The sequence below is a fragment of the Polyodon spathula genome, chromosome 24 (assembly GCF_017654505.1).
Source record: "Polyodon spathula isolate WHYD16114869_AA chromosome 24, ASM1765450v1, whole genome shotgun sequence".
Taxonomy (NCBI): domain Eukaryota; kingdom Metazoa; phylum Chordata; class Actinopteri; order Acipenseriformes; family Polyodontidae; genus Polyodon; species Polyodon spathula.
This window is the reverse complement of record NC_054557.1, coordinates 20,575,790-20,599,042: the sequence shown is the minus strand read 5'-3', so window position 1 is coordinate 20,599,042 and position 23,253 is coordinate 20,575,790. Positions and strand designations below refer to the sequence as shown.

At 40.8% G+C, this 23,253-nt stretch overlaps 1 protein-coding gene across 1 annotated transcript; it reads left to right on the top strand.

Annotated features, from left to right (window-relative positions):
• Positions 1 to 1,203: 1,203 nt before the first annotated feature.
• Positions 1,204 to 17,216, top strand: LOC121298595 (deleted in malignant brain tumors 1 protein-like). Its single transcript, XM_041225722.1, has 5 exons — positions 1,204 to 1,261; positions 5,644 to 5,958; positions 14,660 to 14,974; positions 16,146 to 16,460; positions 16,991 to 17,216. Exons 1-5 carry the CDS (start codon positions 1,204 to 1,206, stop codon positions 17,080 to 17,082), a joined length of 1,095 nt encoding a protein of 364 aa, XP_041081656.1. The 3' UTR covers positions 17,083 to 17,216.
• The last annotated feature ends 6,037 nt before the right edge of the window (positions 17,217 to 23,253 follow it).

Sequence of the window (23,253 nt, the reverse complement as noted above, 5' to 3'; positions counted from 1 at the left end):
TTCAATGCAGCCTGCAGAGTCTGATGAATCTGTAGCAGCTGCGACCTACAGACTCTGGGGTTTCAACATTGTCAGCACTTTTACCTGATTTCTTTTTTAATCTTTCCTTTCCATTCATTACAGTGAAAATACTGTCTTATGAAATGGAGTGTCACTCAGTAATCTGGAACATGGGAATAGCTGTCCATGCCTCAATTCCGAGATCACTTTTTCCTTCAAAAGGCAGTCACTGGACTTGCCTGACCTAAGCACCATGTTGCTGGATCCTCAGCTGATGCACTATCCTTGCACTATTGCACTACTATCATGTCATCATTGTAGATACAAACTTTCTTAATTCTGAATTGTTATTTCTTATCTCATAGTGCATTCCAGTTGTATTTGCACTTACTGTAAACTACACTGTATTTAAATATTGTTTTTGGACTGTAACCTTAATAATAATAATAATAATAATAATAATAATAATAATAATACTATTGATACTCTTGGTACTTTATATATTTTCTATTTATTGCTTCTAATCGGTGACTTTTTTTATTTGTATTTCTCTTTCTCGCCCTTGCCCTGTACAGACAAGGCTCTGCTGTGTGATGGACAGGGCATAGAGCAGTATAGGGGATACAGAATTGGGTACCGCAACAGCTTCATAAACTTAGCAGTGCTCTGGAAATCCTAGGCTTAGTCACACAGAAACAGAAAACATCCCAGAAGAGATACGCAATGCAAGAAAGAGTATCGAAAACCAGGCCTTTAGCAGAGTGAAGCCTGGCTGGGGACCAAACCCACAGCTCTGAGATAACTACTAAATTGCTTGCTCTCTGCACACAACTTTCTAAAGCTTTTCATAAACAAAAATTTTAAAAAAGGTTTTTTTTTTTCTTTTTTTCCCTTTCAGACCTCTCCCCCTTTCCTCCGTATCGTGTGTTTCATCACCGCTAGGCAGTCTGGGAGGAAACAATGATGTATCAGCGATATATATGGATAGAACTGAAAAGAGCCCTCTGATTTGTCAGCGCACCTGTTTGAAATCTTCTTGTTTTCTGTCTCAAAAAGGCCATGCTGAGTGTGATTGGTGGGGTGGAGGGGCTGTGTTTCTGCTGGAGTTATGGGGTGTTGCGCACCCTCTCAGTTGCTGTGTTGGCTCAGGGGGGTAAGCACGGGTCTTGATTTCACTCAGAGGAGGGTTCATCCGTCCCAACAATGGAGAGCTGCATGTCCATCTTCTGTCTCGCTGTCCTGCTTCTGCACTCATCAGCCAGTAAGTTCCACACTGTTATTTCTTTACAGCTTTATAATGAAGTCGTCATTTATTCTGAGGCAGGGAGTCGCGTTCAGTGGTCCAGGGACTGAGTGACTTGATGGGTAGATCAGCCCATTGAGATGCTTTCCTTTCAAGGCTGTTTTTATTGATTGATTTCTTGAGTTTGTTGACTGGGATTGAACTGTAGAGGTATACATACTGGAGGCTGGGTTCCACCTGCAAACCTGCCTGAACCCGACCTAGGTGAGGGGATACTGGTGCTCAGGTGGACACAGTAACTTCTCAATACAGTACACTGGGTTCTGTAATACTGAGTATATATTGTGCAAGTTGAATTTGTTTCACTGGAAAGAAAGTCTCTTCTCAAGCACAGTGTATTTCCAGCTGTGTTGTATTGCAGAAATAACACTTCATGGTGCCTCGACTGTGTCTGCTGGTGAGCCTGCAACATCACAGAGATTTAACTTCTAGATTATAGTGTGTTAATCTACCAGTATAGTCAGGCAGTGCTGCTGTTGAACTGAAGAACAAGTTGTACTGCAGCACCTTAAAATACTAAAAACTGAATTGGAACATTGAGAACAATTTGTTCAGCTGAATTGTATCTGATGCCCCTGGAATTTAAACACAGAGGTATTTTATTAAGCTGTATTAATTATTTATTATTATTATTATTATTATTATTATTATTATTATTATTATTATTATTATTATTATTATTATTATATTATTATTTATTATTATTATTATTATTATTATTATTATTATTATTATTATTATTATTATTATTATTATTATACATGGTGACTGATCATTTTACTATAAACTTCAGTGTATTACAGTCTTGTTATACACGGTGTAGGTGCAAGACCCGTTTACATTGTGTCTCATGGTGTTCTTTTGTATATCTTGTATTGCTGCAATTTTCCCACTGCTGCTTCCTCAAATTGCCGCTTTTGTGTATTGATTTGTTTTATTGATGTAGTTGCATCCCGGTGAGATTTATCTGATTGAATTCAGTCAAAAGCGATCAGTACTGCAGCAGGAAAAAACCAGGACTGCTCTGCTCATGTTTGCCTATTCCCTGCTTATTCAGTGTGTGTTTGTGATTGATAGATAGCTGTTTCATTCGATGACGGACAACGTCAAGTTTAATGATGAGATAAAAAAATGTAAGGGATCTTACACATCCATCTAATTCTGTAAGTGTATGTTTGAAATGTCTCATGTGTAATGTGCAGTGTGATCTGGCGTGCTTGTCTATCAGTGATCTCGGGCTGCTGGTTTTGTTCACCCAGGTGCAGATGTTGTGTTTCTTGCTAGCAAAGAGCTGTGTCAGGGTTCTTATACTCATGAATGCTTAAGAATAATATTGGAAATGTATAGGAAAATGTTATAATGATTTAACAAAAATGTGTTTAAACATTATAATACTGCATTTAAAAAAAAAACATACTGTTCTTGATACAAAATAGTCCTGGTGCTGAGATGATTCTATCAGATCTCTATGTCATTTTTGAACATGATACTTCATTTATCGAATAACCACGACCGTGGGTGAATGTATAAAGTAATCAGAACAGGTATAAATTACAGGCTGCTGGATCCGTTTATAAAACGACAGAGGAAATGCTGATCAATAGAGTGTAAATATATAAACATGAAACGACAGGTCGGTTAGGTTGTGTAAAGAGATATTTCTGCTCGTATTGAAGTTTGATTTCTCTCAAATCTGCAATGCGAGGGAAGATGAAACAATCATACTTCACTGATTCTATTTTCTTTTTTTAAATCACGTAGTATTTTTAAAATGTCGCCAAATATAATTATGAATATCTCCCAAAACTTTTATTTTTCCAGTCATAGTTTTGTTTTCAGCATTTAAAATATGGTAAGAATCTCATGTTACTGCTGATAACTCTCGGCATGGTTGTTTGTTTCTGCACACAGCACAGCACTCCTTCCCACCTGGACAATATGAGAGTTATAACAAACAGTAGGATCCTATGAGCAGGGACAACGGTTAGTGAAACTGTTATTATTATTATTGTTATTATTATTATTATTATTATTATTATTATTATTATTATTATTATTATTATAATAATAATAATAATAATAATAATAATAATAATAATAATAATATGTAATAAGTAAACATGCAGTTATGCAGATCCGTCAACAGATTTTATCTAGAAAAATGTAATTAACCTAGAAATAACTGAATAAAATTAACTTCAGAAATACATAATTTCATATAATTTAAATTTAAAAATAAAAAAAAAAACCGTAGTTGAAAATAACGTGCTCGAGCAATAGCCGGGTGTCTGTGAATGGAGCTCGAAGAATGCGTTCTAGTTTAATCGTAACTGCAAGAATTTTCATTTCTCAACCTCATTCAATCATTTATACATGAAATCTGCTGCATTTAAATGTTAACATTTTTATACAGGTATGTTTTATTATTATTATTATTATTATTATTATTAATTATTATTATTATTTATTATTATTATTATTATTATTATTATTTGTAGTAGTAGTAGTAGTAAAGCAGTTAACATGTGTACATATAATATATTATTTGCTACTTTATACATTCACCCATGGGCTTGGTTATTTGATGAATTGATCGATCACCAGATCTCGTTTAAACTACATCAGAGAATGAAAGATCATGTTGAAAATGACATAGAGATCTGATAGACCCATCCTAAAACCAGGACTATTTTGCATCAAGATCAGCATGTTTTCCCAAGACATTATAATGTTTAAATAATGCTTTGTTAAATAATTTTCACGTTTTCCTGTACGTTTCCAATATTATTCTTCCACACCGATGATTATAGAACCCTGGCACAGCTCTCTGCTAGAAAGAACCATCTGCACCTGGGTGAACAAAACCAGCAGCCCGAGATCACTGATAGACAAGCCCGCAGGATTGCACTGCACATTACACATGAGACATTTCAAACATGCAATTACAGAATTACCAGGAACCCGTTTTTTTTTTTTTTTTTTTGCAGGTACATTTCTGAAATTGCTATATCTACCTTTAAAAAAATAGCGGGAAATGTTACCCAGGTACAGCTGAATTTAGGTTTTAAGACTGACTTGAAGAAATTGTGACCCGCTAATCGGACTCGCTGATACAAATACAATGTAGCTGACGATTTTCAACGGGCTTTTTCAACTTAAATGTGGCAATGCAAAAATAAAAAATAAAATAAATAAATATATATAATTCAATGTTTTAATTATTTTTAATTGCGTCAGCAATGCTACTAGTGAGTTGCAAACCACTGGGCTAAGGGTTCTCACGGGATACGATGATAATGTGATGGAAATAAAAGTCACACGGCGCAAACACAATGTCAGTATATATATTTCATCTGTAGCCTAAAAACAGTTTGTAATTATATATTCAGGAATATCGGTTTGCAGAAAAACAGTTTAATAATAATATAATTCAGTGAATTATCAAACAAAATACAAAATAACAACAGATAAATGCTAAATGGCCCCTTCTTGTACCGGACAGAGCGATTTTTAGCAGAAGTAGTTGCGATCTTTGATGCAGCTGGTGTCTTTTTTGTTGAAGCAAACTAAACCAGCTGCCAGGTTCCTAAATGTAGTGTAACAGGTAGTGCGTCAATAAGGGCAAACATTTGCTGTATTTATTTTAAGTGATAAAAAAAAATGTATATTTACACTATTGTTTCAGAAATGGGAATTTTCACTGAGCACTACCGCAATAGGAACACTTCACGGAAATTGTGATAACTGTGAAGAAAACAGCCTTACTCTAGGACGATAGTCGGCATGTTTCAGCCGTGGAAGCACGAAGAGCTGAGCTCAACAGTAGCATTAGACACCAGGATAGTAAGGTGCTTATATAATATAATTAGCGCCTCGCTTTTATGTAGGACGCTATAGCTGCAACTAAACACTGTGCGCTATACAAGCACGTTTTTCACTCTGTGCACGTGTTTCTTTTGCTGTAAAACTACATTATATTTCGCATTGTCCACAGAGGACATGTCCACAGTTTGACCCCTCTCTTATCTTTAAAATCCTATTGAAAGACCGTTAAAAGAGAAAATGTCACAATGTTTACCCCCTACTATTGCGAATATATTAATGGTTGAATATCGCTGTTTAACATAGAAACAAATTTGAAACCGTAACTATAGCGACACGATCACCAGAAGTAAGGCTTCCACCACCTGTTTGACCCCTGGCACAAAATGTGAATGACATCTACTCCAAAATATGAATGATGCCTGATACTAATATCGAGTCACACCGTATCCAAAATATTAAAGATACCTGATTCCAAAATCTGCTGACATCAATACATCTCTTTCTTCTCTTTAAAGGCGGTGATGATCTGAGGCTGGTGAATGGAGGCAGTCCCTGTGCTGGGAGAGTGGAGATTCTTCACGAGGGACAGTGGGGGACAGTTTGTGATGATAAGTGGGATATGAATGATGCTGGAGTTGTGTGTAAACAGCTGGGCTGCGGACCAGCTATATCAGCACCAGACAAGGCTCGGTTCGGAGCTGGTTCTGGTAAAATCTGGCTGGATGATGTTTCCTGCAGCGGTTCTGAGTCAGCTCTGCGGGAGTGCGGATCTGAAGGGTGGGGAGAGAGTGACTGTAGTCACGATGAAGACGCTGGAGTGATCTGTTCAGGTAGGAAACATATAAATCTCTGAGGCTATGAAGGGTTTGGACAAAACATTACAACCACCTTCCATTTGTAGCAACATGTTTTAAATGGCCCGCCCATCGCGTGACCAATTTCTTTCTTTTTTTTTTTTTTTTTGGAAATGGCATTCCTGACATGTCCTATTTGTGCAATGTAAAAAGCGGTTTCTCCCTCATGAAAATCACAATGGACAAGACAGGACTGGGGGTTATCAATTGCTTTGCAGCTGCTTTCATATTTTCATATAAACGGTGTAAAGTAGCAATGTGGACTATTGTTGTAACATTTCTTGTACAGTAGGGGTGGATGCCAAATTCGAATTTAAGGCACCGTTTTTAAACCATGTTTTAATTTAAAAAATAGCCTGTGTCTTACATTCGAGTATAGTATAGTGTTGCATGCATTAAAATCACCAACAAAAGACCAGACCAGCTGAGTGTACAAGCAGCAACGTGACTTACTGCTGAGAAAAGACGAACCAAAGCGATACTGCCTGATCCCGAATCATCCATGACATACAGGCAGCCATTTTCAAAGAAGCGTCATTATCTTCCTGAGGAATTCAAAGAGGAGCTTTTACAATTTCAGGTTTTGTTATCAGGCTCAGTTTTAACAAACAGTACCCGCTTAGACAGATCGGAAATGCTGACCAGACCCCTGTATTTTTCGACATGCCAAGCAATACCACAGATCTCAAATTGATAGAAAAACAGGTGTGAGTAATCACGACTGGAAATGAGAAGCAACACATAACTGTAATTCTGTGTGAGAGCAGACTGTAGCAAACTGCCTCCACATGCATAATTGAGGTTGTATCTTTGTAAATTCATTCGATGTTTTATTTTTTCCTCAAATTGAGAGTGGGAAATTCGTGCTGCATTTTAAATACAATGGTGTCTTAAATTCTAAAGAATACCCTATCTATATTATACAAACATACACACAATCTAGTCTGGCAAGCCTTCATTCCAGTTCTCAGGTTGTGTCCTTCCCTCGCCTTTACAATTGAGTACCAATCAATGCCAATTAACTTCTGCATTGAGTGTTTTAAAAGCCGCCTGGAAGTGATTTTTCATCCTCTCATGCGGATCGCTGCCATTTTTACCACCGTATTGATGTACTGAAGGTCATAAACTGACAGTGAAATTGTCTTTCAATCAATCATTACTTTATATAGCACCTTTCATAGTGGACCACCATCACAAAGCGCTGAAAGCACAAAGCTGGTCCTGAAGAACATTCTGTAAAACAAAACTGAAACTGATCTTTATGAAAAAGAAATCTACAAAATGTATTTGAAAATATTCAGAAACCCCCTTTAATACTTGGATGCACAAACATGGTTGTTGTTAATGAAGCTTGTTTTATAAGACAACACAACAATATGCAAACAAATAAAACATTGAATTATATTAATTTTTTACCACAAAACAGGGATTGTGACCCTTTTGACTTCTCCAGATCAACACAATGTTGTGGTATCTGATAACATGCAAGTTTCAGGAAAACAATATAGGATTCTCACATTGTCTCATTCTTCTTATGAACTGGAATCTGATACTAGACAATGAGTGTCAGGGTAAGGGCAATTTATTTATTTCAAACTATTTAAATAGATTTACAAATAACCCTCACTACTTTATGTAATAGGAACTACATTTTTTTTTTTTTTTGTCCCGCAGAGGTTAATGCTGCAATGTGTCCGCTAGGTGGCACCAAAACACTGTTCAAATTTTTTACATTCCATAGGTCAGACTATAATGTATACAGTATGTCTATAAAGTCACTACATCTTGTTTAGCTTCATCGATTGCGGCATTGATCAGTGAAAAAAGACAATAATTAGACTTCCTTTGCATGTGATTAAAGCCTTTTGTTAACCTCCTCACTCAACAGCTTCCTCATTAGCCTCCAGAGTAGTGTTCTTGAGTTTGAATAGGGTACAGAAAATGCCTTTGTGACAGTTTACTGACTTCCAGCACTTCCAAGTATCAGAACTCCCTCACATCTTTTTTCTGATATGGCAGGGGCACCTTGCTGATCTTGCCAAAACCACAATACGAATTCACTCTATTGTTAATATGAGCTATTCATATAATTCAACTAAGCTCAATGTCTTTTGGACAGAATGGAAAGTGTGTTGTTTGAATAAACAAAGACAGAAACTTACATTTTAATTACCAAACCCACACTGCTACTTGTCACTAGCAACAGTTTTGCTAATTTCACATCTAGAGACTACTGCACTATGGTAGCATAAACTGTTCACTGTTCACTGGTCTCTCTCTCTCTCTCTCTCTCTCTCTCTCTCTCTCTCTCTCTCTCTCTCTCTCTCTCTCTCTCTCTCTCTCTCTCTCTCTCTCGAGGATTGTGGGAAGGGCTTGCAGAGAGGTGGAACGCCGGTGCGGTAGGACCGGGAAATTTAAAACTTTATTATTTATTTATTTTTCTTTTGTTTTGATAGTTACTTAGTTGTTTTTTTTGTGTGTGTTTGTTTGTTTGTAGGGGGTGGTGGTGTGTTTGTTTGTTTGTAGGGGGGGTGGTGTGTGTGTGTGTGTGTGTTTGTTTGTTTGTTTGTTTGCAGGGTGGGTGTGTTGTGTTTGTTTGTTTGTTTGCAGGGGGGTGGTGTGTGTTTGGAGATCCCGTTATGGGGTCTCGTTCAGGAGGGCTGGGGGCTCTCACCCGCAGACACGGGGTCCGTTGCCTGCCTGACCCCGGGGTTTCGGTGGAGGAGTGCCTGCTGGCAGTAGGAGAGGTGCTGGGGTTTGAGAATATTATATCGGCGTCAAGAATGAATAAAGCGCTGTTAATATTTTTAGTGGAGGTGTCTCTGCTACACAAGCTGGTAGAGGAAGGCTTTACAGTGAAAGGTGAATTTGTTCAGGTTTCCCCTCTAGTAACCCCGGTTACGAAAGTTCTGATTTCTAATGTGCCTCCGTTTTTTAAAAAAATGAGCAATTAGAAAAGAATTTAGCTCGGTTTGGTAAACTGGTGTCCCCGATTAAGGGAATCCCGCTGGGGTGCAAAAATAACAGTGTTAGGCATGTCATGTCGTTTAGAAGGCAGGCGTTTGTCTTACTAAATGATCCTAATCAAGTCATTAATGTTGCCTGGAATGTGGTGTTCGTCAGTTCCGAAACGATGAGGTGTTTTTACTGTGGAGAACAGGGACACCAGTGGAAAGCCTGCCCGAGAAAGGAGGCTAGAGCGGAGACAGGGCAGGATCAGGGCGATGCTGGCGGGGAGGAAGGCGGGGGTGTTGGGGGTGAGCGGGAGGAAGAGTTGGCTCCTGCACCGCAGCCGCAGAGCGAGCCCGTGCTGACCGAGGAGGGGGCGATCCAGAAGGAAACCGGAGCAGAACCACCAACACCACGGCCTCGCACAAAGAGACCCAGCCGCAGCCTGTCACTGACGGGTTCGGAGGATAATACCGCTACTACTGAGAATGGTGAAGAATCATTCAAGGTAGTAGCGAAAAAGACACGAATTCAGCGGAAGGCTGCAGAGCTGCCGGATGGCAGAGCGCAGCCAGTGCAGAACTCCGAACCCGTGCAGACAGGGAGACTGCGGGCTCCAGGCGGGGCGTCAGTCCCTCCCAACGCGGAGGAAGAGAGCACAGCGCAGGGTGAGCCGGGCGCGGTGCAAGACTCTCCGCTTGCTGAATCTCAGCCGCCTGAAATAGTGACGGCTGTGGCAGAGACCGGTGTCGAGGAGTCGGAGGGAGCTGCGGAGGAGCGGATTCTCGGGGGCGAGCGAGAGGACAGCGCGGATGAGATGGAGGGGGAGCTCTCTGACTCCTCGCTTATCTCAGACATCCCTGATAGCCAACCCGTCAGTAAGAAAAAGTTATACACGCTTGAGCAGGTAAATGATTTTATGATAGAAACAAAAGGGAAAAGGGGAGTAGAAATAGAGAGTTTTTTCCCTGATCTAAGGTTATTTCTCCACTCCGCTCACGTTATAACAAGGAAAGCCACAATAGAAGAATTTGATCAGCCAAAACGTTATAGATTAAAAAAAATTGTTCAGAAAATTAAAAAGGATCTTAAAAGTGGTTCAAAATCTCTTGTTTAAAAATGGCTGTGTTTTATGAAACTTCTTTTATTACTTGTTTTAGTGTGTTAGTTTTTTTAGCTATGATGGAAAGGTGCGTTTTTATTTCTTTTAATCTAAACGGCTGCAGACAGTGTTTTCAGAGGGCGCAGCTAGTCGGGTTTTTAGAGCAGAAGCAGGCGGGGGTGGTGTTTCTGCAGGAAACGCACTCGGATCAGGAGAATGAGGAGGCGTGGCGAGCGGAGTGGAAGGGGCTGTGCGTGATGAGTCACGGCGCTAGTACTAGTGCAGGAGTAGCCGTGCTTTTTAAACCCAGCCTGGGGGCAGTTTTACTAGATATGGATGAAATCGAGAAAGGGAGGATTTTAAAAGTAAGAGCTAGGCTGGGCAGTACAGTGTATGTTTTTATTAATATTTATGCCCCCAATAGAGGGGGGGAACGAATTTTATTTTTTAAGAAATTAAAGCAAGCTCTTTTTAATATTAATAATAATGATGTGGTGGTACTAGGAGGAGATTTTAATTGTACTGTTAATTTTAATATTGATAGAAATAATGATGAACCACACCCTCAGTCCTCCAGAGAGTTGGCTGCATTGTTAGAGTCCAGTGACCTGGTTGACATATGGAGATGCCTGCACCCCAGTTCAAGACAATACACCTGGTCTCAGTATCACACAGACTGTGTATATAGAGCAAGACTAGACCGGTTTTATACTTCTAAAAACGATTTAAATAAATTTATCAAAGCAAGAATCATCCCCAGTAGTCTCTCTGACCACCACTGTCTATTAATTACAGTAATAATTCAATCAGAACCCCACAGAGCATCTTACTGGCATTTCAATGTAAAATTATTACAAGATGTAAAATTTAAGCAACAATTCAAACTTTTTTGGATAATTTGGAAAAAAGAAAAAGCACAATATAAAGATTTAAGACAGTGGTGGGACATTGGCAAAATACAAATTAAATGTTTTTGTCAACAATATACTATAAATGCAACCAGGTCACTGAACACAGCCGTGAGAGAACTGGAGTCCAAAATCCTCCTCCTAGAGGAAAGTTTAAATTCAGAATTTAAAGAACAGACCCTGGAGAACCTAAAAGAGCAGAAACTCGCGCTGGGGAGCTTGCTGAAGGAAAGAGTGAAGGGGGCGATTGTGCGTTCCAGATTCATGGAGTTGAGAGACATGGATGCCCCCACTAGTTTCTTCTTCAACCTGGAGAGGAAGAGAGCGGACAGTAGACAGCTGTGTTGTATCAGGACTCCTGGTGGGAAAGAACTGCACACCCGGGAGGAAATCAGCAGAGAGGCGGTGCGTTTTTACAAGGAACTTTATAATAAAGAACTGTGCAACATAGAGGACACTGAGCGGCTGCTCCAGGGGTTACCCAGCCTCAGTGAGAAGGAGCAGATTCAGCTGGACGCACCGCTGACCCACCAGGAGATGACCGCCGCTGTCAAGCAGCTCTCCAGCGGAAAGGTTCCCGGGATCGATGGACTGCCAGCAGAATTTTATAATAATTTCTGGGATATAATGGGGGAGGATTTGCTCCAGGTTCTGAGAGAGAGCCTCAGCCACAAGGAACTGCCTCTTAGCTGCCGTAGGGCAGTGGTTACACTGCTGCCCAAGAAGGGAGACCTTTGCCAGCTTAAAAATTGGAGACCTGTGTCAATTTTATGTTCTGATTTAAAGATTTTATCCAAAACAATCGCTAATAGATTAAAAAGTGTTATTGGAACTGTAATACATATGGATCAAACATATTGTATACCGGGTCGCTCTATTTTTGATAACTTATTTTTTATTAGAGATTTTTTAACTGTAAGTGATATTTGTGATTTTAATGTAGGAATGGTCTCCCTGGATCAAGAGAAGGCTTTCGACAGAGTCGACCACACCTACCTCTTTCATACACTGGAAGCCTTCGGGTTCGGTCCTGGTTTTATTTCTTATATTCGGCTTTTATATTCCAACATTTTTAGTATTTTAAAGATCAACAATGGGCTGAGTCAGCCCTTCCCAGTGTGCAGGGGTATAAGGCAGGGCTGTGCCCTGTCTGGTATGCTGTATTCACTGGTTATAGAGCCCCTGCTGCACCTGCTGAGGGTCAGGTTAGCTGGATGGACAGTGCCCTCCTCGCCCTCCACACCCTCCTCTGCCACAGTGAAGGTGTCTGCCTACGCAGACGATGTGACTGTGTTTGTGAGTGGGGATGCAGATGTCCAAGCACTGCAGCAGACTCTAAATGAGTTCCAGAGAGCATCTTCTGCCAGAGTAAACTGGGCAAAATGTGACACCTTCCTGTCAGGCAGCTGGGATGAGGGCACCCCTCCTTTCCTGCCTGAGGGGCTGAAATGGAACAGAACAGGCATTAAAGTGTTGGGGGTGCACCTCGGAACAGAAAACTACATGAAAAAGAACTGGGAGGGTTTGTTGGACAGGGTGAGGGGGCGGCTGCAGAGGTGGAAGGGACTGCTGGCTCAACTGTCCTTCAAGGGCCGGGTGCTTGTTATTAATAATCTGGTGGCCTCTAGCTTGTGGCACAAGCTGGTATGCCTGGACCCACCCCAGGGCCTGGTGAAGGAGATCCAGAGAGTGTTGCTGGAGTTCTTTTGGAGCGGGAGACACAGTTTGAGGCCGGCAGTCCTCTACCTCCCTAGTGATGAGGGGGGGCAGGGGCTAGTCAGCATTGCCAGCAGGGTGGCAGCCTTCAGACTGCAGGCGGTTCAGAGACTCCTGTACACTGAGGAGGAGGCTCATTGGAAGAGGCTGGCCTGTTTCCTTCTCAATAGAGTTGGGGGGCTGGGGTTAGGAAAACACCTGTTTTTAATTGAGAACACCAGTTTTAGTAAAGCAGGACTTCCTCCTTTTTATCAAAGTATTTTAAAAGCCTGGCAGCTGGTGAGGGTGGAAAGGGATGTGGAGTCCTTGACAGGGCAGGACCTGTTTGAGGAGCCCCTATTTTTTAATCCACTCTTTCCAGTTAAGTTCCTCCAGTCGATGACGCTCTGTGCCAGTTTTTTAAAAGCAGGTGTAACCAGGATGGTCCACCTGTTAAACCTTGAGCTCTCCTGCTGGCTAACTGCCTCCCAGCTAACTGCACAGCTAGGCTGGCACTCAGAGAGGCTTGCAGAAAGACTGATGGGTGAGTTGAGGGGCTGCCTCTCCCCGCGGCTCAAGGCAGTCCTGAGGGAGGAGTTGTCCAGAGGCACAGAGCAGAGACAGCTTTCCTTATTTCCAGGGATGATTGTGATGAATGGAGAGAATGGAGGGACTTTGCTTAAATTGCAGAATGTGGAGGAAATTATCTTTCACACAATGAATGGAAAACATATATACAAATTGTGTGTTAAAGCCACAGAGTATAGTAGGCTAAGGGGTCTGGTAGACTCTAAGTGGCGAGCTTACTTGGCTGTAGAGGAGGGGCACAGGCCGGTGTGGAGGGTGCTGTACAAGCCGCCTCTCGCCAAGAGAGTGGGGGACCTGCAGTGGAAGATTCTACACTGCATTGTGTCCACAGGCAGGTTTCTCCATAGAGTGGACCCCAGCATCAGTGAGTAGTGCGCTTTTTGCTCAGCAGAGGAAACTCTCTTTCATGCCTACAGTGAGTGTGAGAGGCTGCGGCCACTTTTTAATTTACTGCAGGGAATCCTGAATAATTTAGGGGTTGTTTTTAGTAAGGAGCTTTTTATTTTTGGGGTTCTATACAGTTTTAAAATGAAAAACAGGTGTGTTCTTATTAATTTTTTAATTGGACAGGCAAAATTGGCTATTTTAAAGACAAGGAAAAATCAACTCTCTGGTTCTGGACTGACCAGTTTAGTGGTTCAGTTCAGGGTGCTCGTGGTCAGCCAGATCAGAGTAGAGTTTGAGTATTTTAAACTGGTCAGTAACCTGGAGGACTTTCAGGAGAGGTGGTGTGTGGGAGACGCCTTGTGTGCTGTGAGTGAGGAGGGGGAGCTCCAGTTTTTGTTCTAATTTTATTTAATTTTTGTTTTACAGTGTTTTATTTTGGCTTTAATCTGTTTTCAACAAAGAAAAAAACCCTGTTTAATATTGATTTTTTAATGATCCTTTTATTTTGTTTAAAATCTGTTTTTAAGGAGAACACGATGTATTTTAGGATTTTTTAAATTTTGCTGAGGCAGTAGGAATCTTAACTTTTGTTGTGTTTTACCTTTATTTGAATTTTAATGGATTTTATTTGGAATATTTAAATAAAGGATCTTAAAAGTCAAAGTCTCTCTCTCTCTCTCTCTCTCTCTCTCTCTATATATATATGTGTGTGTGTGTGTATGTGTCCAAACAAATCAGCAATAGGCAGCTCTTCATTTTGTTGTTTAATAATGGATCATTTAAAAGCCTTCCAGTCAGTATGTGATTGCAACACAATACAGCAATGAACAACCAGGGAGATAAATGAATCAGACTTGTCAGGTGCCCAGAGTTTTATAATGAAGGGAATAAAAATGTTTAGGTGGCAGCCTTACTGACAGGATCCTTTATTCTTGTCTTGAACTCTGTGATTCAAAATATGTCTTCTTGGTACATCAATGGGACTTTATTTACTTTTAATTTAATGCATTTGAATTACCATGTAATGTCTGCAGTTTTGTGATTTTAGACCATCGAGCGGTGCGTCTCAGTGGTGACAGCAACCTCTGCTTTGGGAGAGTTGAAGTACAGCATGGGCAGACCTGGGGAACGGTCTGTGATGCTGACTTTGACTGGCAGGATGCAGAGGTTGTCTGTCAGGAGCTGAAGTGTGGATTTCCTCAAGAGGTGCTGGGGGCTGCCCGTTTCAAGGAGGGGAAAGGTGACCTTTGGTCGGAGGAGATCCAGTGCTTTGGAAACGAGTCCCGGCTCTATGACTGCCGCACTGCAGCCACAAAGAAGCAGAGCTGCACACATAGGAACGACGTGGGCCTTGTCTGTTTCGGTGAGTCTTTATTCTTGTTTATTAATCAGGGGCTATAAACATTATGGGCGGATATCAAGCAAGTCATTTAGACAAATGTTTCAACGAGAATTCTTTACAATGTGGGCTGTCCGTTTTTGCTTTAGGAGGCTCAAGTGTAAAAGAAAGTAAGACGTGCCAAGTGAGAGCTTTTTTTAAACAGACAGCATGTTTATATTACCCCTGAACATCCTCATTACATTGCTTATCAGTGTGTGAATGGCCTCGCTCTGCCTTATCTGTCAAACCTGCTCTCTCTTTGCGTTCTCCCGATGCAGGGCGCTTGCAATTCATTAGCAAAGGCAGAGTGAGCCATTCCCTATCATCCCCCTAACCCTCAGAGCTCTCTGCCGGCCTCAATCTGATTTCTCTTTACACTGTTTTAAACTGTTTTGTGAATTGTGAGCTGCTCTGAGAGGAGTTGTCTTGATGTTGCTGCTATTGTTTTAAATTGAAAATGTATTTTTACTGTGCTTCTTTTCAAACTGCACAAAGGAGACCTATACAACTAATGGAAGCTCACACCAGTACATATGCATAGTTATAAAAATAGGGAAGCTCAGGGTGCTGAATAACTTTTGAAATGTTTCTCCCCTGGACAATGTAGGCCCGGGAATTAGTTTTGTAGCACTGTGAGTGGTAAATGCTTGCCTAAATTACATGGTAGCCTAGTTTAATAAATGAAATGCCGTTTGAAAGTGTAATACATGTCCTGTATTTGTCCAATACAACCTCAAGAAGCTTAGCAAATCATAAAGCATTTTTATATACATTGGGTACAATGGAGCCATTACTTTCAATAGAAATTGACCAGCTTGATACCGCTAGCTGAATGCTGATTCATTTTTGGCAAGCCTGCTGTTGATCATATACCTGAGGGTTTGGGGGTTTGGGTTGTTCTAGATGAGTGTCGCTCTTCAGAAGTCTGTAGTTAAATAAATACTGGTGCATAACTATTAGAACTCTAAAGACATGCATGACCACCAATCATGCCCTTACAGCCAGTATTACAATAAAATAGCAACCCTTTTGTGAATGATTGCTAGAGTAACACAAACCCAATGTCATGATTCTCTGCTTGTGCTGATTCTCTGCTTGTCCTGATTCTCTGCTTGTGCGGTGCCCCGCTCACACTCTGCTGTCCTGTGTGCAGGGTACACTGGGTACAGGCTGGTGGGTGGCCCTGACTCCTGTTCTGGTCGAGTGGAGCTGCAGTACGATGGTCAGTGGGGGACGGTCTGCGATCGCTATTGGGATCTGCAGGACGCCACAGTTCTCTGCAAGCAGTTGAATTGTGGGTACGCTGTATCAGTCCCGGGACAGGCCTGGTTTGGTGAAGGCAGCGGTGATGTACGGGCTGATATATTCGACTGTGATGGCAGTGAGACACACATATCAAATTGCTCCATCTCTGCATGGGGACGAGGCACCTGCACTCATAGGAACGATGCAGGAGTTAATTGTTCAGGTGAGCGGTAGCCACGTTAATAGGTGGGAGATCCTATCTGTTAAACATATCTCAGTATAGTAGGTATTCAGATCTTCTACTGCCATCTAGTGGGATTGTAAATTAAATGAATTTACTGTTACAGTATTTCTTTTATTCCATTACTATTGATTAATTGTTACAATATTTGGGGTGTATTAGATGAGTACAGTTTAAGATATTTTAAACTTTATGAATACATACAAATAAAGCAAACTGTCTGACTTTTAAGCTTATATGGTTTGTAATGCTATGTATACTTTTAATTACATTTTCAGTCATCCTGGTTGGTTCTGAGTTCTACAGCACCAATACCAATTATGAGTTTATTTAATTCTCTATAGAGCTGTCTCTAAATAGCTTTGAGTTTGCACCAGGTGGAAGAACAGACAGTGTCCAAACAACAGAATTACTCTTAAACCAGATAACAAACTGTAGATGCAGTAAATGGTGTTGTTCCTTCAGCTGTGATGTGTTTCATTTCCCCCCCTGCTCACTCTTATTATCTTCAGGCCCATTGCTACCAGCACAACCAGATCGAATCAAGCCTCTGCCAAGTAACTGCAACACAGGTAATGAAGGGACCTCGCTCTGCTCAGGTTAGTGCAATTCAAACTCTAGTGTTAATAAGTTATTTCAATGTGACTAAAGTGACATTAATGCCATGGTTAGTCTGTGACAAGGATTCTTATCTGAAAATCGGCATGCATTATCATAGGGTTATTATTTATAATATTAGTAACTGATTCTGTGCCTAAGCTATCCACAAACATGACTCAAAGCAGAGACTTATAAACCTCTCATCACAGGAAACACTACAAAGAGTGGGAGACAGGAACAGAGCAGCTAACAGTAGATAATATGTAGTTACTTAGGGTGTAGATCACAAAACCATGGTTTAATTTCCTATCCTGAATGCAGTAATCCAAACATTGAACAACAGCTCCAGTAGTAGTCAATGTGCTACAAGTAGCAGGTAGTGAATTTGCAGAGTGAAAGCAGGCAGCACTAACCCTGTCTCCTGTTTCAGGGAGTTTCCTTTCTGATGAGTTGCCCTATGACTACGATGATGTGGAGGACAGTGAGGGGAACCCCATCCCAGGTAAGGGGGGCTGTGCTACAAACCTATGAGAAACAATTCTCTCACCTGTATCACCGATTCTGGTCTCTGTCTGGTTCAGTTGAAGCAGTGCTCTGGTCTGTAACACTAATGCTGTTCTCTCTCTTTTAGGTGAATCGATGCCCTCTCTGGAAGGAGAGGTCCCAGGGTACTATGACGATGCCATCCCTTTGAACAGCAACCCAGAAGATTTATCAGGTGAGTTCTTGCAGAGAAGCCCTGTAGAGGAGCCCTGCACCAAACCCAGTCTTGGAGAAAGTAAATGTATTCAATCAGGTTCCTATTTTAGCTCACGTGTGTTGAACCATCAGTAACTGCATATGGTTTGTGCAGGTAAGTCCCAGGACTGTGCAACATCCCCCGCCATGCCTGCTGAGCAGTACAGTGGGTTTGATTCTAGGGTGCCAAGTAGTTTTCCTTCATTTGATGGATCAGTAATAATGTTATCTAGGCATTTTATTCAGCACTCAGATCCCTGTAACTCTGTTAGTGGGCAATAGGAGAGAGATGCTGGGTGTGAAAGCAGGACAACTCCAGAGCTAACCTTGATTCCTGTTCCTAGGGAGTTTCCTTTCTGACAAACTTCCCTCTGGCTACGATGATGTGGAGGACAGTGAGGGGAATCCCATCCAAGGTAAGGGGGCTGGAGTCTACAGTGGGGAGGGATTGGGAGGGCCCTTCAGACAACCTGCCCTGCTTAACAGACCCTACTGCCCCAGGAGCACCCGCTGTGGGGGAGCCGGTAACTGCTCCACTCCCACCTCTTCCAGCAGGTGTCACGACCAGGCAGTTTGAGAAGTTCTGAGTCTCTCAGAAACCACCTATGGCACTCTCACACCCATTGCTTAAACCAATCACAGACCCAAGATCTATGTGAACCCTCCCACTGTGTCTCTTTGGCAGGTTTTCCCCTCACTCCCCCTGGAGAGGAGAGTGCCTGGGCCGTGCTGCCCCCTGAAGAAGGGCCCGCTGCACCTGACAGGACTGACTACGATGATGTTGGGGAGGAGTGAGGCTGACAGTGTGTCTGGGAGGAGAATAGAGGGGCAGCTGGAGTCCCCAAGATTTCTAGATCTGTAAGAGCGCCATTAACTGTAAACCTGCCAGACAGTTTCACTGCCGTTCCAGCCTTCCTCTGGGATTTCACTGTGAAACTCCATTGGCTGAATATTTAGCAGGCTTCTCATCAAAGCGCTTCATGTTAAATATATGAGTGTTGCCCTTTATGCTGCAAAATTGCATTTTTTTTTTTCAAACAAGCTGTTTACATTAAATTAGCAAACATGTCCTGAATGCGAACTGAAACTGAGAAATTATATTTTCCTAAGAAAAAGAAATAATCAAATTATGAGTGTTGCAGAGGAACCTCAAAGATCTATCTATCTATCTATATATATATATCATATATATATATATTACTATAGTATACTATTATAATATTAATATAATATTTATCACTGTTTCTGGCTACCAAAGTAACTGAAACAGTTCAGAAATTTAACTAATAGTCATTGGGTGGGTTTCGGGGAATCACATTGTTATAACTATGGTTTTTGTGTGACCCCCTCCCCATCACAATTATAAAGGTATGTACAGATTTCCAAATGTATCCAACAATTTTTCACAAGTTATAAGGTTATAATGTGTAATGGAAATTCGCTTGTAGTCTGCTGTCTGTGTATTTTAAATCCAATCCATAATCTTTAAACAGATTGTGTTTTAATGGGTGCCTGTGTTCCCTCTTTTGGCCTGTAATTGTGGTGGTGTGCAGTTTCAAAGGGGATCTGAAAATGAATTGTTTTGAAACGCTGTTGTAAAGTTTGGATTTACTCTTGACAGTTACCCTGTTTGTAATTCATTTGGAGCTAGTGGTGCAGATAAAAAAATGATTTCTCTATTAAAATGTTAGTTTTTTGTATTATTATTTTAATATGTCTGTTCTGTTTTAATGTGTCCTATCTGAGTGTATAGCATTTCTTGCAGAGTGTGCAATGGCTTGAAGGCTGTATTAGTCTGTTTTTAAACAATAAAGTCTAATTCAACATCTGGCGGACGGCATGTGTTTTTGTTGTAAAAATTATTAATGTAATACAGACAGTGTATTCAAGGTTTCTTTAACTCTTCTTCCTATATATGTGCAACAGACTGCAAAAAAAGTCTGCACTCTGTCACAAAAAATAACTGGCCAAGCGTTTTGCATCACCCTATAGAATGAACACATTTTGCTTCTTAAAGTGGAATGAAACCTGCTGAATGAAGTCACGTTAACATATTGAATTACAAACCGCTTTGTAGTTTTTAATGCACTTAAGTCTCAATCCCAAAATTCTAGGTGATGCAAACCCTTTGACCATAGCTGTATATTCACTGAGCAAGTTTCACCGATCCCTCTTTCTCTGACAGATCACAAACATTTTATGTGACAACCTCTCTTGCTGAACACTTCACTGCTGGAGCTCTGGCATAACTGGCTGAGCCACTGAATCAGCGACTGAAGAATCGAGGGTGTAGTTTTAAAGATACACACTTGAGTATTCACTGGCCCTTCCTATATGAAATACACTGCAGGCTAAATATTTTCTTAGGTATGGTGACACGTCATAACACGTCATTTCAATAAAAAATGTCAGATCCGAGGATGTAGCAGCACTTCTAAAGGCACACAACGATCTTTATTGCAATAGAATTTATTAGTATACACTTATTTGTAAAGGAGCAGGAAATGATGCAGAAAAAAAAAAAAAAAATCCACAAGCTACTGTTTCTGATATCCTGTTTGTTTTAGTTTTAAACTTAACTCAAGGAACCTTGCGTTTAGTCTCATTTTATATGCTATATTCCTAGGAAGATGCACGTATTAAATTATGTATTTTATAAACACAGCAGTTGAGTGTTTTATATTATGAAGACACAAAATAATGACTTAAAATGACCTTGACATTACAGACATGAAAACATGTTTGTTTTTTTTCATTTGAGTATAGTATGACGCACGTGGTCATATAAGGGTGAGCTTTATGAAAATCTAAAGCCTTACATATAGACGGAACACACACCTTTACTACAGACGAACTCTTATGTATATTTTAGGAGATATAAATATTACAGCAGCCAGGGTGAGGCTGGGGGTCAGTTCTGGTGGTAAGTATAGAGGCAAGCATGCCATTAGAGTTAAAAATGAAGGTACAAGCCCCTTTTATACTAGCGCTCCTACCCGGGGCCCAACCTGGGTTCTGGATACCCGGGTCACAGTACCTAGTACCCTGGGTCGACAGAGACCCACCTCAGGATGTGGGTCTACACACTTTGACCCGGGTTGAGCGAGACAAAATGCATGATGGCTGTTTGTAGGCCGAAGAAGCAGCAAACAGCCACGCCTGCGTGAAGGTTTCACTTCCGGAAGCAACATTTCTGTTTAGACATATTTTTATTGATTGAGTTGCACCACGAGCCAGACTGCAGCAGGGATGAAGAAGCATTTGCTCTGATCAACATTTGGGCCGACGAGTCAATCTACCTGGGCATTGCGTACGTGCATTTACTTGCTTCTGTCACTCAGGTCGACCCTGTTTATTCAAAAACCAGTGTGAAATCGCATAGCCGACCCGCATGACACCAGGTCACAACCCAGGTAGGGTCTGACCCGGATACTGTGAGAGGGGTTATAATGTACTAGGGGAACAGTGATTGCAGACATTCATTTAACATACAGCTGTGCATAACACATGAAAGTATGCATTCATAAGCAAATAACTTTAAAAAGCACCAGCCAACACAGCAGGATTGTACACTTTCCCATTCAATTCTGAGGGTGTCTAAGTCCCCTCTCCTTGGATCTTGTCACTAGAGATATTGAGCTTACAGCTCTCAAGAGCTTACCTCTCTCAAGAGCTGCACAGACTCTGTGGTTTGTAGTGATTCTGAAAAACAAGCAGCTGTGTGACATGAAGCTGTGGTCGTGTGTGTGCTGAAGCTGCTGATAACTGCTGCTCAGTGTAACAGCACAGGGAGACAGTGTAATGAGAGTGTTAGTGCTTGACAAGATGCAATGAGTTGAGAATAGGATCTTTTAGTTCTCATGAAGGTACAGTGCTGGATGATGTATGTGGAGTGCTTTAATGCTCATTAAGATCATGTAGAGCCTTATACAAATATTATAATAGGAATCATTCAACTATGAATGAAAAGGAATGGTGAACTGTATTTTCAATAGGAACAAGATACACCTCAATTTCCAAAGGCAAATTTACTATGTATAATATTAACTATCATACATACAGTAATGTTCCAAAAAACTAATGCATTTACCAGTGATATACTTTGCCATTGTAACATTGCTTTTGCAAACCAAGCTCTCTGATTGGCTGAAAGTACAAATCTCATCACAATGCAAAGGAGGCAGGTCTGGAGGGGCGCTTAACCTATAAGAAGTTCAAAATGAGTCTGTTAGCACACTGTGAAAAGTGTAGCGGTGCCATTATGTTTTCTCACTGCTGGTACTGTAGGCTTTAATGGTATTAGGGATACTGCCCCACTTCTATAAGAATTCCTAATCTGTACATAACACAGAATACCTGCTCAATACGGGATCTGCAAATGCTGCCGAACCACACTGTGTGTCACAATAATAGGGCTCTAGCCACAGCCAGCTATTCAGAAGTGATCCACTTAAAACAGAAACAGTAGATAGCGATAGTTTATTGATTTGATTTGGATTCTCATTATGCTGTGCACTTATAGTGGAGCATTTCCTATGTAGTGGAGTTCAGTTTCAGTCTTTAAATGTAATATTTGCCTATGTGGCCCATTGTTGAGAAGACTGAAGAAAGATTCGGCAGCAGCTGAAAGCACTGGCCAGAGGAAGCAGGAATAACCTTTTACATTTATTTTATATTTGTAAAAAAAAAAAAAAAAAGTCAGGAAAATGAGGGAAACTTTCTTTTTCAACAAGTATTTTTGTTTTTTTACAACGATTAATTAAAAAAATACATCAGATTTTAAATGTTACATAATAAAAACGAGGTGATATCAATCTCGTTTAAGAAGATATTTATAAAAATATGAAAATGCGATTTTCTTTTTTTGCTAAACAGATTAATATCAGCCCCTGTGGTATCACACCTGCCCTGCTTTCCTTCACTTTCTCTGTCTCTCTCTCTCCTGATATATTGAGATGTTGTGATACTTTTGCAAAGCTTTTGATGTGATAATTCTTGCATGCTTGCAACCCTAACCTCGTTCACATCTAGTTTATTTTAGACGAGATCCACCACGGCGATGAGTTTAGAGATTGCTTCTGGGATAAATACTTCATTTGCTCACTCTCTTTGTATCATTTTGCTAAATGAACCCTTCACATGCCTTTTATTTCACTCATTTCTGGATGTTTACGTTGTTTAGACTTTGCAATAGTCTTAAAGGACTCGGTGTACCAGAGATGTCTGTAAAGAACTGGATGTGAGGAAACTAAACAAAATATGACAAGTTAGAAGGAAAAAAAAAGCTGCAAAATTAAATTTATTGTTGTGTTGGAGTTTGTTGCACAATCGTCAAAGCCTTTTAGTGAGGGTGCTTTTTTAAAAAGACCGTGGGCCCAATATTCATCATAGGGCAAGGCACTGAAATGAAGCACAGGTTGTTGCAGACCACTCAAGG

Bases quoted from the DNA above. Each gene is read 5' to 3' on its own strand.
- LOC121298595 (XM_041225722.1), top strand. From the start codon at position 1,204: ATGGAGAGCTGCATGTCCATCTTCTGTCTCGCTGTCCTGCTTCTGCAC. The intron at 1,262-5,643 runs GTAAGTTCCACA...TTCTCTTTAAAG, and splicing joins GCTTCTGCACTCATCAGCCA to GCGGTGATGATCTGAGGCTG. The intron at 14,975-16,145 runs GTGAGTCTTTAT...TCCTGTGTGCAG, and splicing joins CGTGGGCCTTGTCTGTTTCG to GGTACACTGGGTACAGGCTG.